General features: G+C 42.8%; 1 protein-coding gene across 1 annotated transcript in view; it reads left to right on the forward strand.

Moving 5' to 3' along the window:
* Positions 1-11,195: 11,195 nt before the first annotated feature.
* The window catches only part of LOC131294487 (uncharacterized), an 82,623-nt gene continuing 77,591 nt past the window's right edge, over positions 11,196-16,227 (forward strand). The window contains exon 1 of the mRNA XM_058322534.1: positions 11,196-11,334. Within this exon, the coding sequence (XP_058178517.1) occupies positions 11,196-11,334 (139 nt within the window). The remainder of the gene's footprint in view (positions 11,335-16,227) is intronic.

Here is a 16,227-nt window from a genome sequence, read left to right on the forward strand (position 1 = left end):
GTCCTATAGCTGCAGCGAGCTCCGATTGTTCGGTCAGTCTCGTTTCTGTCAACAAGAATATTCGCCAGTTCTAAAGTTCAAACTGGTTTCTCAAAAGCCAGTGTCTCTTTGCGGGCTCGGGATGTTTATTAAATCATCTTCAAACATTGTGTCGCTCGAGCTGAACATTTTGCTAGGTGAGAATATACTTGTTGCCAACAAGTTCGACATCATTAATCAATTTGTTGATGTCGCGCATGTGGTGAACCAGTTTTTCGAGAAGGTTGTATTGCTACCAAATGAGCTATATCAGATCAGCCTAACGAACCCTAAAGGCAATGATACTTTCGTTTTTTCTCAGCCCGTTACTTATCACAAGAGCATCAAGTTTAAATTTTTGGATAGTATTCATTACGATCGTTATGGTTATCAGAAGGTTCTGCCTAAAATAGCCTTTGCGCATTTTTTATGCAAGGAGGACATTGACAAATTTGAGAATATCTGTTAACAACGGCGTATCAAATAAGCCATGGATGTTTAGGGTACAAGAAAAGAATTAACTGTATGAACTACCAATTCACCTCATATGTTTGTCTGTTTAACTTTATTTATTTCTTTTATTTAATCAATAAAACTATCATTCAACAATTTAGAATTACCTTCCGCATAAAATTGCCTAACGCATAAAATGAAAGAAAGGCTTCATACGTTTATGTATCTGCGTTATTAGATTAAAAATGCAGCTTGGCCACGTGGTTTGTTAGGAAAAAGCAATGATAGTCAAATGAAAACGACTTGGGAGGAATCAAAAAACAAAAACTCGGTGGACGTATACGGGTTTCACCGGATATGGTCAGATATCTGATATCACATTCGAACAACTTAGGGGTTATGCGGGGACCACAGTAGTAGATTATCAAGGATTTGTTTGACATTTTTCAAGGGTTCTAAGAAAACATTTCAGTGTACTTCATCATACCGTTGTCTTTTTTGTAATCGATCGTTCCTTCTTTTGACACTGTTACCTTTACGATCCATACGCATAGTAGGCAAAAGTGAGAACGGAAGCGGTGCATATTCTGGAAAAGCAATGTGGTACTAATGTTCTGCGTTCCATTGACATTTTGAAGCATAACAGAAAACTGTTTTCGACCCGCTTTTACCCGTCCATGTTGAGTCCAGCTCGTGCGTAATGTATACCCAACGAGAAATTTTGGCGTTATTTTGGGGTAAAAGAATTCTCTTGAGAACTGATCGCTCTTCTTTTGAGAATTCTTTTATCCCTTCTTTTGCAGCAGATTTCCTATGCAATCTTGGATGTAAAACGACTTCTGAAAAGAAGGGTAAAACAATTCTCTTATTACTTGCGGGACACCGCAAAAGAGAACAGTTTTGGCAACGTGACTGTGCAACGTGTTTATAACACCTATTTCTGACTATACGCGCAAAAAACTTATACCCATTCGTAGTAGATTATATTAGCTGGGTTCAGGATATCTTTTCTTTCCCAAAATAATTATTTTCATGCAGGAAAATATTTTTGATTGTTTTATTATTTTGATACATCGATAATATTACATACATATCGTCCGGTTCGGAAGGCAATCAGGGGAAATGTGCAGAAACCCCTCCGACGCCTCCTCTGGTTCGTGCTGGCAAACAGCGACCACGGATCGTAGCAGGCTCCTTCGATGGACGATGTGCAGCACCACTCTATCATGGCCAGTGAAAACACGTAGAACGCGTTGATGTTCACTTTAAGCCGCTTCTTCCTCCTTGACGAGACACTGAAATGTGTGAAAAGCGCGGATAAATCATCATCAGTAAGAACTCTGCTGTGGGTTCTTACACACGTACTTACTGTCTGGTGCGAGCCCGGCCCCGATTGACCACCCCGAGTTGGTCGATCCAAGCGCTGCTATCGAACACTGGCCACCGATACTATGTTCCACCCGGTAACAACCGATGATCGCCGCGATGTCCAACCCGACCAACTATTAACGCTGAGTTGCAGTTTCGGCGCTTGTCGCTAAGAGTCATCGTCTCATCCTGCTTCCTTTCCTGCCCTTTTCCTACCATGCTCCATGATGTTGTTTCAAAACTTGTTCTATAAACTTCACTCCTATTCCGACACTCAAACCCGCGAAAGCGTTATTCTTAACTTGCTGCTAGTTGGCCAGACTTGCACAGTCAACAGTAAACAGTAAACAAATAAAGTTTGATAGCCAGTACCTCTTTCCACTGCGGTGCCTCCCAAAAAAAAATTATTGGTAGGTTATGAGGGGTACATGCCTACCAAAAAAACACTTGGCAAGGTTCTTTTTGGTAGGCATGTATACCTTTGGTAGGAAAGTGCAGCAAGGTTCTCCTTGGGTAGTTCTCGTTGCACAAATGCGGCAGATTCGGAACGTGTGCATCAAAAAGTTCAAAGGTTGAGGTCAAGGTTCACAGTGTGGGTTATTTCTGGCGCATCCACTACAATGTTTTTTTCTCAATTTAGACTTTTCATGTAAATGATGTTCCACCGATCTTTTTTCCTTTTCACCGAGCTAGCGAGAATGGAGAAGTGCATAAAAAATCCCACAATTCCAAAAATTAGTTTAGAAATATACTAGAAACAAGTTGTTAACGAATTCGAAAAATCTTCAGAGATGATGAAGGTGAATCCTGTTGAAACAGAGCGATCAAATTAACCGCTCGAAAGCATTCGGGAGTTTGCAAGTTTATTTTCGGCACTGAGTGCTACAGAGAAATGAAAAGTTTGTTTCTTCTGTATCGCTTTAGGTTTAAAACAAGCCTTTTTTTTAAATATTAAAATATTCTCGAGATATCAAATACGAAAATAGCGTAGCGGTTAAATTAACCGCTGTTTGGATTCAAGTGTGAAATTCGCAGGTAAAGCATTCAGCCAATTGACGTTTCAGCATTTGACATATAGACGCAGCGGGCATTGCATACCTTCGTTTCCGTCTGCTGTGCTCACTTCCGTTTCGTTTAGGTGCTGCAACTCGCATATTGGGACGCTGTAGTGTACTTACTTTTAGAGAACGAATAGCCAACCAACTCGACGCATTTACGAAGAAAGATACTGGTAATACATCGTTCAAACGTTAATAGTGCCTTATTGTGCTGTTGGATGTGACGGTGCTCCTTCAACATACTATTTTATTTTGTTCAAACTGTTAACCGATTTCCTAGGTTAGTCATGGAGGAAACCAGCAACAGTAAAGTCAATCAAGAGCTGAACTACAATGAGGAAACAAGTACGGTGATGCGAAAGAGATCCATGATAAACAACGAGTTCCTTGCAGACGTGGTATTCATTGTCGGGCCGGACAAGAAGCGAATCTTTGCCCACAAGCTGTTGCTGGTGATGTCTTCAGAGTATTTTTACATTATGTTCAACGGCAGCTTTGCAGAGTCGCAAACCCGCGAAGTAGTGCTCAAGGAAGATGACCCGGATTTGTTTCTCATCATCCTGCGCTACATCTATACAGATGAGGTTAATCTCACATTGGAAAACATTCGGGATATTTTCAACTCGGCCCAGAAATTCAGACTGACTGAGTTAATTGCCTTGGTTAAGGAATACATGATGAATCACGTTGTGTCAGATAGTGTACTGCGTATACTAAACGAGAATCTACACTACGGTTTCCCCTGCGTGAACACTAAGTGCCTCGAGATGATTAGTGAAAATCCATTGTTCTACTTCAAGCATGAAGATTTTCAGAATATAGATAGGCCAGCGTTGGAGATGATACTAAATTTGAAACAGATCAACTGTTCCGACGATAACCTACAAAACGCACTCGAAATTTGGGGAGGCTGTGGTGAATCAAATGATGAGATTAAAAATCTATCAAAGATAATCCATGAGCAGAAGCGGTCCTATAACTGCAGCAAGCTTCGATTGTTCGGTCAGTGCCGTATCGTAAACGAGGAAGATTCGGAATATCCGGAAGATCTGGAGTTCACACTGGTTTCTCAAAGGCCAGTGTCTCTGTACGGGCTCGGAATGTTTATCGCATCACCGTCAAGCATAGTCTCGGTCGAAATGAAGATTTTTGATGGTGAGGATATAGTCGTTGCCAACAAGTACGACATCATCAATAAGTCCGTCGATGTCACGCATGTGGCGAATCTGTTCTTCGAGAAGGTTATGTTGTTTCCAGATCACGATTATAAGATCAGCCTAACGAACTCAGAAAGCAATGATTCTTTCGTTTGTTCTGAGGCAATAATTTATGACAAGACTATCAAGTTCGAATTCCATGTAGATAGTGATGATGTAAACCCAACTGTAGCCTTCGCACACTTTCTATGCAAGGAGGACATGTGTTGAACTATTTCAACTACACATTCGCAACATGTATTTTTCTTAAATTATCTGTTCATGTACTAAAACAACCTTTCGACAAATTAGCATTGAGCAATCAACTTCGGCTTATTTAAAGAAAATACATTGCTTCGTACTTTTATGTATCTGCGTTTTTAAAATACAAATCTATTAAGGCCACGTGGTCTGGATAGAGGGAGGCAATAGTGAAATGAAAATGACTTTTGATACTACTCAGAGGGTCAGTTCACAGGTGAAGCACCTAGACGTTATGCGGTGGTCACGGTAGTGGATCATCAAGAATTTGTTAAAACGTTTTTCAAGGGTTCCAGGAAAACACTTGAGTGTTCTTCATCATACCGTTGTCGCTTGGTTTTTCATAATCGCTGGTCGGTGTACGAAATACAGAGCTATGCAATTTCATTGCCACCAGGCACCAGGTCTTTCCCTCTTCTGATACTACTGATTTTGCGCATAGGGAGGCAAAAGTGATTGTATCGAAACAGGATGTGAGTTAAGACACAATGAGTTTTTTTCCTACCTTGCGTTTTATTTGGTAGAAGGGAAAAACGTGCTTGCCGTGTTACTATCCAAACGCAATAGAGAGTGCCGAGAAAAGCAACCAAGCCTACTGCTTTTGCCGAAGAACGTACACTTGGAACGCAGAGTATGTTCGCGTCGAGAAACGCATACTTGAACTTCCGTTCCGTTCTGAACAGAGATAGAAAAACGGAATAGGTACACATTCTGGAAAAACAATGTACATATTGATAACGATAGTACTAATGTTCTTCGTAATTTTAGTTATTTCTGGTTCCATTGAAATTTTTACATATACATACATTTTTACAGTACATACATATAATAGAAAAAACTGTTTTCGATGCACGATGTGATGCACTCGCCAGTGTTTTGGAACATTTTCGATGCAAAATGCGACAGATTCGGATCGCGTGCATCGAAAGGTTCGAAACTTGAGGTTCGCAGTGTATATCTTTAGATTTAAAACAAGCCTTTTTTTAAATATTAAAATATTCTCGAGATATCAAAAACGAAAATTGCGTATCGGTTAAATTAACCGCTGTTTGGATTCAAGTGTGAAATTCGCAGGTACAGCATTCAGCTAATTGACGTTTCAGCATTTGACATATAGACGTAGCGGGCATTGCATACCTTCGTTTCCGTCTGCTGTGCTAACTTCCGTTTCGTTTAGGTGCTGCAACTGGCATATCGGGACGCTGTAGTGTACTTACTTTTAGAGAACGAATAGCCAACCAACTCGACGCATTTACGAAGAAAGATACTGGTAATACATCGTTCAAGCGTTAATAGTGCCTTATTGTGCTGTTGGATGTGACGGTGCTTCTTCAACATACAATTTTCTTTTGTTCAAACTGTTAACCGATTTCCTAGGTTAGTCATGGAGGAAACCAGCAATAGTAAAGTCGATCAAGAGCTGAACTCCAACGAGAAGACAAGTACGGCGATGCGAAAGAGATCCATGATAAACAACGAGTTCCTTGCAGACGTGGTATTCATTGTCGGGCCGGACAAGAAGCGAATCTTTGCCCACAAGCTGTTGCTGGTGATGTCTTCAGAGTATTTTTACATTATGTTCAACGGCAGCTTTGCAGAGTCGCAAACCCGCGAAGTAGTGCTCAAGGAAGATGACCCGGATTTGTTTCTCATCATCCTGCGCTACATCTATACTGATGAGATTAATCTCACATTGGAAAACATTCGGGATATTTTCAACTCGGCCCAGAAATTCATGCTAACAAAATTGATTGGGTTGATCAAGGAGGACATGATGAATCACGTTGTGTCAGATAGTGTACTGCGTATACTCAACGAGAATCTACACTACGGTTTCCCCTGCGTGAACACCAAGTGCCTCGAGATGATTAGTGAAAATCCATTGTTCTACTTCAAGCATGAAGATTTTCAGAATATTGATAGGCCAGTATTGGAGATGATACTAAATTTGAAACAGATCAACTGTTCCGACGATATCCTTCAAAACGCACTCGAAATTTGGGGAGGCTGTGGTGAATCCGATGATGAGATAAAAAATCTTTCGAAGATAATCCATGAGCAGAAGCGGTCCTATAACTGCAGCCAGCTCCGATTGTTCGGTCAGCGCCCTATCAATGGACTCGAAGAGCCTGGAGATCTGGTGTTCACACTGGTTTCTCAAAGGCCAGTGTCTCTGTACGGGCTCGGAATGTTTATCGCATCACCGTCGAGCATAGTCTCGGTCGTACTGAAGATTTTTGATGGTGAGGATATAGTGGTTGCCAACAAGTACGACATCATCAATAAGTCCGTCGATGTCACGCATGTGGCGAATCTGTTCTTCGAGGAGGTTGTGTTGTTTCCAGATCACAAGTATAAGATCAGCCTAACGAACTCAGAAAGCAATGATTCTTTCGTTTGTTCTGAGCCAACAATTTATGACAAGACCATCAAGTTCAAATTCCATGTAGAAAAAAGATACAACGGTTGCTCTCATCGTTATGATGTAAGGTCAACTGTAGCCTTCGCACACTTTTTATGCAAGGAGAACATTCCAACGAGAAATTTTGATAATAATCAGGTGTATAAAGAATTATCTTCAGAACTGCCCGGTATTCTTTTCAGAATTCTTTTTACACCTATTTTGCAGCAGTTTTTCTATGCAATCTGGGTGTAAAGCAAGATATAAACACTATATAAGGTACCGGAAGTTCAAGCTGGTTTCTCAAAAGCCAGTGTCTCTTTGCGGGCTCGGGATGTTTATCAAATCATCTTCAAACATTGTGTCGCTCGAGCTGAACATTTTGAAAGGTGAGAATATACTTGTTGCCAACAAGTTCGACATCATTAATAAATTCGTTGATGTCGCACACGTGGTGAACCAGTTTTTCGAGAAGGTTGTATTGCTACCAAATGAGCTATATCAGATCAGCCTAACGAACCCTAAAGGCAATGATACTTTCGTTTTTTCTCAGCCCGTTACTTATCACAAGAGCATCAAGTTTGAATTTTTGGATAGTATTCCGTACGATCATTATGGTTATCAGAAGGTTCTGCCTAAAATAGTCTTTGCGCATTTTTTATGCAAGGAGGACATTGATAAATTTAAGAATATCTGTTAACAACGGCGTATCAAATAAGCTATGGATGTTTAGGGTACAAGAAGAATGAACTGTATGAACTACCAATTCGCCTCATATGTTTGTCTGTTTAATTTTCTTTAATTCAATAAAACAATCTTAACAATGTAGAATTGCCTTCCGTTTAACTATTCAGCAGACATTTTTAAATGAAAGTATGCTTTCTTAAGTGCATGTATTCACGATTTGAAATTTAAAATTCAGCTTGGCCACGTGGTTTGTTAGGAAATAGCAACGATAGTCAACTAAAAACGTCTCGGAAGGACTCGAATGAACCCGGTGAACGTGTTCGGTTTTCATTCGGTTAGAACCAGACGCACGAATGGAGGCGTCCAGCCTGTGGAGATGAACAACCTAGGCGTCAGGCAGTGGATCGGTCGGGACCTGATGAACATTTTACATGGGTTTTACGAAACCACTTGTACGTCCTTCGCCCTACCGCCGTCGCACGTGTACATCGTTCGTATGGCCCTAGCCATCGATGCCATTTCCGTTTCACCCGGCGCTAGATCTTTCCTGCTCTTGGGCGTTCGTCCCCGTTGGCTGGATGTTGGTCATTTTCCCTGGATGCATATACAGCACACGAACACATGTAAACGGCGTGCCCTTCTCGCACACATCGGTCGGGTAGCATTCGCTTTTCCCGGTGCACCCGTCCACGTGCAGTTTGCAAAACCCGCACTCTCGGTGCATCGTCGTTTACAGCCGAACGGTGAATGTCTAGGTCGTTTCGTCGGGACGGGAAGAGCGTACCCGACCCATGCGCTTCCGTTTCCCGTTGGCACGCGGATCGCAGCAGGCTGGGCACGGGTAGGGAAACGGGAAATTTATATATAAACGATGTGCAGTAAGCGCACCGCCAGTCAGTCATACTTTGTAATGCAGTGTTGCAGCACCGGACGCATCCCGGCTGCGTGCTGCAGTTTTGCGAACATTTCTCGGTGTCTCGGGAATGTCGGTGAGCTGGACCGGTGCATGTGCGCGTGTGTCGATGTGAACCGTTGTGAATGGCGCTGGTGAGATTGTGTCAAGATAACTCAAATGCTGGAACTAGCAGCGTGCCGGCCTAGTGCTTCAACCAACGTCAAGCTTTCTTGTAACTCTTGGGCAACGCGTTGGCACCTCCATTACATTGATGGCATCTCTCGTGGTGCGATGGGACGGCGATAGAGCACACACATTTAGGTGGTGATTAAAACTCGTTCGAGGAGGCTCGAGCTAATGGTGTTGAAGATTGCGCTGAAGTTGAAAGGATGCTGCCTGATACGAGGTATCTATCACCGAACGGAGTAAAGTAGTAAATTAGCCGTACGTTTCGCCCGAAGACTGATTGAATAAGTGCCACCAAAATCCCATGTGCCTAGTTCGGGGACAGGAAACCCGTAGAAGAAACCGAATCGACGGGCATGGGCCCTTAACTTCCACCCGGGCACCATCCAACAATCCTTTACGGAGTCCCACGTTCGTGATGAGTCAATGGGTTGGTAAATGTGCAGTATTTAAAATTCATGAACAGTTCGGAAGGTAACCCTCCCGCTGAGCCACTTGAGCTGAAGTCTAGCGTCTGGCATTTGGATGAATGCGGGTTAGTTTCTTTTCTCCGAGGCCGGAAAGTTCATCAAGCAGATCAAGCAGATCCGCAGGGGGATTAGATAATTTACGATCCTCTTCGTGCTTTAGGTAGACTTTTCACGCGCGTTTCCGCCTTGTCTGCTGTTTTTCTCGGGAAAGTGCTAGGATTGATTGGCAATGATTCCCCCTGGGTGGAACTGCAGCAAATCAAGCGAGCTAATGTGTGGCCGGAAGTGTAATTCGCTTGCCAGAATTGCACTAAAGGTCGATTGTTCTTTATTGCATTTTCAAGTATAATGATCGGAATAAGAATTTCTTGATTCTGCTATCATGGATGAAAAAATGTTAGTTAAAACAAGGATAATAGAAAAAAGTTAGCGATAAAATAGGAAATTTATAAACTGAACGGTAATAACAGAAAATCAGAGAGGGTCATAAGGATCACAAATAACCTATCGTAAGAAAAGTAAATAGCACACGTGAATATGAAAGGTTTAACGAGGGACCAATGTTGTGCAGTATGATAAAAAACAAACAAAACACAATTTCGAAGCCTTTATGGCACATTTGTGAATATAAAACAAATGATAAAACTAGAAAGCAATTTGGGATTTAAAAAAAAAACGCGAAAGGAAAAATATGAGCGAATAGAAAGAAAAAAAACCAAAAGTAAAAGCTACGACCTTTAGCCCTAATGATACATAAATTTAACTTCCATTGTCTTTCTTGCTCACTTGCTCTTCCCCAGGTCGCATGGTGGGATGATTTAATAGATTCACTTGCGCTTGCCTACGAGAAATCGTCCACTCCGTCGGCCCTATGCAGTTTTTTTTACCCTCCCCCCTCAGTCTGCTTCACTTCCCTTTTGTGTGCCGTTTTTTTCGGCCCAAATTTCCCACTTCCAAGCGAAACACAGAAAAATGTCGGCCAAACTGCATCCGGCGTGCCATCGCGTCTCCCCGCCGTCCTCGTTGCGGCGCGAATATGAAAAGCAAAGCCGCCGAGCGAAAAGAAAATATGAACTTTGAAGCCGACCGAAAGGGGGTTTCCGCGGGGCACAAACGCCATCATCATCATGATCATTATCATCATCACGGTGCTCATAGTCGGTGCCATGCGGTGTGGATTCCACTACACAAGCCGAAACACAGACATGGAGGACCTTGGTTGCGTCTGCTAGGCGAGGTCTAGCTCGGCCGTGCAGGTTCGCCAAAGTTTTGATTCCCACTTTACTGCCGTTACAAGGGGTGGGGGAGAGGGTGGATCGTTTTGTTTTTCAATTTTCTCCTGTGGACAAAAGAAGAGAAAAAAAACCAAAGACCTGAGCAGGACGATCAAACCGGTGGTAGATCGTGGTTCCATTTTCTTCCGTGGCCGCGCAGATCCTTGTTAGTGCTCGCGAGTGAAGTGGTTTGTTTTGCTTCCGTTAAGCTCGTGCAAAGAGAAACCAAAAGCGGGTGGAAACGCAGGGAAGAACGCAGTTCCCGTTTTGTGCAATGCGGATTGCCCGGTGGGATTGAAAGCGTCCTGCTCGGAGTGGGAGCGCGCGATTGGCATTGCAGGGATTTTCTGGCAAGACGGAGGAAAACACACACTGGTACAAGGCACCATCCGTGTATTGAGAGTTCTCATTACATTTGATTGAAGGATGTTTTCAAGTTTTCAATTGATGCTGGAAGAACAAGCGCGCAAACCGGAAAACAAAAGCAGTTTTGTGATGCGAAAACGAAAGGATTACGTCTTCATGCGTCCAAAGTGTGTACCCTTGTGCAAAGCTTAAACCCTTCCGCTTCCCCGTCGTTTCCTTCCGAGTTCGAGTAACACTTGAGACGGTGGGGCCATCCATCCCCCTCACAGAATGGGAGGAAACGTACAGGATGAGAAGGAAAATCCAACGCCAGGCGAATTGGTCACGTTCCAAGAACCCGAAGGACCGTCGGTTTAACGCTGGCGTGAAGCGTGAAACGGTGCACGTCCCGCTAACGGTGCGTGTCCCATTAGCATCGACGCGCGGCACTCTGGAGTTATTTATCTCGGTGCAGATGGTGCCATAAAACACAGAAACACACACACACACACACACGCACACTTTCCGCCCTGGAGTGAAAAGGAAATCAAGGAAAACTAAATATAAAACACACTTGCCGACAATGGGTGACGATGTCATATGCATCGACTCGGACGACGATGACGAGGATGATGTATCACACGCTGGAAGGACACTCGGAACACGTGCTTCCGCTGGTCGACGGTCCGGCGGTCGAGGATACTGGCAGCAACGGCGCAAAGGTGAGTGAGATATTATATGTGTTCTTAAACCCAAACTCTTACTTACACAAACCCCAAAAAAAGAACGTGTCTGAAACGTTGATCGCTTAAATGGATTTGATAGTAATTGGGAAATTTTGTTATTCTTTAGCTATTTTAGATACAAAATAGAATGAAGAGGGGATGGTTTCCTCTTGCCTTACTACAATTTAAATACATTATTAAAGCGGAATCTTTCGATGTATAAATATAAAAATAATTTTAATTCACATATTATATTTTAATGAATCAACATTATGCTAATTAAAACTGGTTTAATATGAAACTCCAGTTGGCGTTACGCAAATCATCTCAAAATGTTTAATATATTCAAATATTATGTTTGTTCACTAAAGGGTTAACAGGATTGCGAATGCATTTCCCATCCCGTCCCCGATTTTACGGTAGTTCGTTTTTACTCGGCGTGACCTTCACACTACGCGACTTTATTACCAACCCGCACACACACACACACTCCCCCAAATTCGATGTTCACACATGCAAGTCCTTGAGTTCCTTTCGCATCGACGCCAGCGTGGCGCGATGGATTCCCGTCACACAAACACACTCCCTTTTAACCGAACCTCTCGAACGCCTTCCGGAAGTTGTCGGTGCAACTTTAAACGCCAACGTCGTCGTCGTCCTCGTCGTCGTGAGGTTTCGCAGCAAGGAAGACCGGTTCCTCCGTCGGGCACGTCTTGCCATGCTGGCGCGTTTTTCCCGGCAATGGACTCGGGACTGTCTTACATAACCTCAAAGTTGTGCAGGCCCTGGAAGCGCCAGCAGTCGGATTGAAAGATGAAAATCGTTGCCTCGTCCCAGGAAGAAAATGGTTATTTTTTGTCAATTACAATTTCCTCGACCGCCGGCTCGGGTTTTTCCGGAAAAGTGGAAAACCTCACCCATCCCGTTCATGCTCTCCGTTCACACTCTTCGCCGCCGGCACAGATACTATCGCGATAACCGCTGGGACTTTTTTTTTCGGAAGACGACTTTTCTCTTTTTCCCGTCTCTCAGTACCCGAAACTTGACTGCAGAAAATGCACCTCTAACGAAGTATTTCTATGTTTGTGGTCCCGTTTCTGGGCGTGCTCGAATTGTTGTGTATCGAAACCGGGAATCCCCACTCCGGGAAATGAACGATGCTTGATGTACGTTGGAAAATATTTGGTGTTTTTTTTTCAATTGAATTTTTATTCTGTTTAGGTGCTTTGTAAAATTATCACTTCAATCACGGTTCGACTCGCAGGAAATCAATCAAGCTTTTATTATTGAACAAGCATAAATATCACCAGGGAAGGGCCAAAAAGTATGTTCTGTAGACGAAGAAATACACATAATGTGTTTAGGAACATGTTTAAACTAATTTTGAATTGCGTGTAAAAATGAAGTGTTATTTTTTCTATACAAAACCATAACACATCTGACATTCATTGAAAATTTATTAAACACATTGCTAGTTAAATGCTGCATACCGCTAAATAATTGAATTATAAAGGTATACAGATATTTCAAGAGTTTTTAAATTTTAGAGAGTTGGATATTTGTGATTTAATTGTTGAATGATTAACATTTTTTCCAATCTTTTTTCCTTCTCTTTATCGTTGAAAATGATTCGATGATTAAGTGTGTTAACTTTACAAGTTCTAAAAAAAAATCTGATCCATAATGGGGATTTTAGATTCATATTTATAAGCTAAAAAAAGATACTTAATGTACCTGCTAAATGAATGCTCAAGGTACACCTTTTAAAGCAGAACATTTTTCCTTTTACAATGTTCATAGACTAGTGAAGAAAGCCCTCATACTTTTTGTAAAATATGTTCATTGTAATAGTATAAGTTTGAGATTTTATTTAGCTACTTAGGACGAAGGGCATTTTTATCGTTGTTCCGGTAGGTCACGTGAAATGCTTGCTCGTCCTTGCGTGCACCGTGGCCACATCCTTTTCCATGTGTCACAACATGTTCGCACGTACCGTTTACACAAGAACAACGAAGGGGTCGGTCGCATTATAATGTGGCCCAACGGAAATACACTCGATTGCAAACGGTCCGCGCTGTCGTCGTGTGTCCTGTTCTCCCCCACCGGTTGACAATCGCTTGTGCATCAGGAATCTAATACGCACTGCACCGCGCTCGAGGTCCCCGTTTTTTAAAGCAGCACGCCATCCATTAGTGGCCTGTTTGTACAAGCCCTTGTTTGAACATCCGACTGATGCGTCGTTTCGGAGCACGAAACGGGCCAGCAAAAACGAACTGGGCACATTAGGAAACTACTAAATCCACCGCAAACAGCTGAACGCGAACGGGGTAATATAATAAGTGGGAGGGAAAAAAAACTTCAATCATCGGCGTCAAGGAGGGGGGAGGGAGTTTTGTGCTTTTGCGTGGTATTTGCCGCTGAGGAATGTCACTCGAAGGAAATTGCAATTGATTGTGAGCGTGTCCGGACGTTTTTCTGCGCCCATCTTCGTTGTCGCTCCGTTTCGATGATATGACTTTCGGGCGGATCGGGGGGGGGGGAGGGTTTCGGCTGGCTTTGTGCCGTTGTGCGTTGTGCACGGTCATGCAACATAAATCAGCATCAGTGAGCGCTGAATGGTTGACGTGAACGCGTTCGGGAAGAAAGATTTTAGATGCCTTCCCCCGGCAGCCCCGACACTTCCAAAATGTGACCGCATAAAGTTTTCCCCCAAAGTGCTTGTTTTAATGGCGCTGCGAACTAATGTGTCTTCCGCCGGTCGGTGAGGGATTACACCCGGGGCACACCAACCCCGACCATAACGAGCATTCCGCTCACAACTGTCAAGCTCGGCTGTAAATAGTGGAAGTCATCGGTTCCGGTGACCGGTGGTGGTTGTATTTGATTTTCCCACCTCATCGTCATTAGGGTGAAACTCGTCTTTTTCTCTGCCAGTTTTATTCCTCCCGACGGTTGAAAAGGTGCTTACTTTAAAGCGCTGTCCATCTTTTCCATCCCGTCGACCGATGTGACGACAAAGAACTCGGTTGAGGTTAGGTCTTGATGAGCGAACCGGCGCATCATTGCATCACGATCGTTGTGATAGCTATTTCCGGTCGGTGTCGGTTCCGGTTGCCGTGCGGAATGAGTTTTCGTTTGTGTGCAAGAATCACCCCCCCCCCCCCCCCCCAGCACATTCGATTTAGCCAGCACCCGTACAAGGCACCAGGCGCCTCCATCCAGTGACGAACCCGATTTCGATCAATAATACCAGGATAATAGAATGGGGGAACTTCCCCTGGCTCCTCGCCACCGACAATGCTTTATGGGCTGTCGTCTTGAGCGATGGTGATTTATGGACAAGTTTATGTGCAACCATCACCACCACCACCACACACTGTGTGACCTTCCCTGTCTTTCCTTTCTCCCGCAGCGATATATTAAATATTAATGGCTTGTCGAATGCATTTTCTTCGGAGCAGTTTTTTTTGCGCCCGCTTTCTCCTCCCTTATCTCTCGCTGCGTGTCACCACGTGGGTCTCCCTTTTTGGATGCAGTTTTAGAATAGTCAGCATTTTTGACCGCCCCCAGCATACAGAAAGGGCCTTCTTTTTGTGGTTTCACCCGGAGCGACCGGGCGGGATCGATGCTAACGACGACCACCAACAAAATAAAAAAAACGGGCCAGAAAGCGTTTTGTGTGCTTACATACTCCACTTTGCATTCTTCTTAGTTCCTTCATGTAGTATGGGGCTTTACCCCCCGATGTTGCACTTGCACTCTTGCCCAATGCAGATTTTATGTGCGATACAAATAAATCATTGGGGTGGATAGGTTGAAACCTTTTTTTTCGTTCAAGTTTGACGTTTTGCATTTTCCCGTTTTTTTTTGCATATCTCATTTAAAAGCATTGAGCAAAGCTAATGATATATTCTAGCATTTTTTTTTTGTTCAACTTCACCCGTTCTATTTATGTGATTGCTTCGGCTATTGGCAGAGGGTGGCGGTCTTTTGGTCAAGAGTTGCAAGCGCACTGGACCTTAACTTTTCAAATTCATTTATCACGACAAACCGCTGCCCTGCCCTGCCCTACGGTGATCCCGGATTCGTGATACTGCAATTAAATATGCGATATTTAAATACAAAGGCACGAAGGTTTGCAATGGGAAGCGTTTCCCTTTTCGGTGACCTTTGTGTATTCTTTGTTGCGCTTTATTTTCTGTTTACATTTAATTAGCTGATGTGGCGTAAAGTGGTTTCATTAAATGCAGTTGAATGCTTTCGCTAGCACGAAACCAGAAACGTATTACTTGAAGTTGCTGAAAAAAGCTAGAAACTAAATGAAGAAATGATTTTCAGCGATTTCAAATGAAAGTTTTATGCTTACCAGAGTACAAATTACACTTCAAATTGATTTATGCCATCGAATCGAATGTTTTTAACTGTCCTTTTCCATGCATTCGCTATTAAATATCGCGTGCCGCCTTTCGTACATTACAACCACTTCTCTCTTATGCATAATTTGATGCAGTTTAATTAAAAACACGCCGTAACTCTGGCATCAAAAGGATCTCATTTGTCCATTTTGAAATTTTAATAAACGTTTAATTACATACGAGAAGGTATTTAAAACGGATTTTTTCCGCAAACAGAGTATAAAATTATTTGCATAAAGTGAGACTTTGCTCGAGTCCAAGAAAAAAGCGGCAATGGATCACTCTTTTATACCTGTCATGTTTTTTTGTGCTATTTTACATCAATTTAAGAACTTTCAACCAATAAACCACTTTTTAGTTTAAACCAAAAGAGTTTTCAAATCAAATTCCGTTCGGGTGATAGTGTAACTGCAAGGAAAGTGTAAAAAACTCTTCATAAACTTTCTAGCTTTACTCATGTTGTATGCTAAAAAAA

The sequence above is a fragment of the Anopheles ziemanni genome, chromosome 2, assembly GCF_943734765.1.
Source record: "Anopheles ziemanni chromosome 2, idAnoZiCoDA_A2_x.2, whole genome shotgun sequence".
In the NCBI taxonomy this organism is placed as follows: Eukaryota; Metazoa; Arthropoda; class Insecta; order Diptera; family Culicidae; genus Anopheles; species Anopheles ziemanni.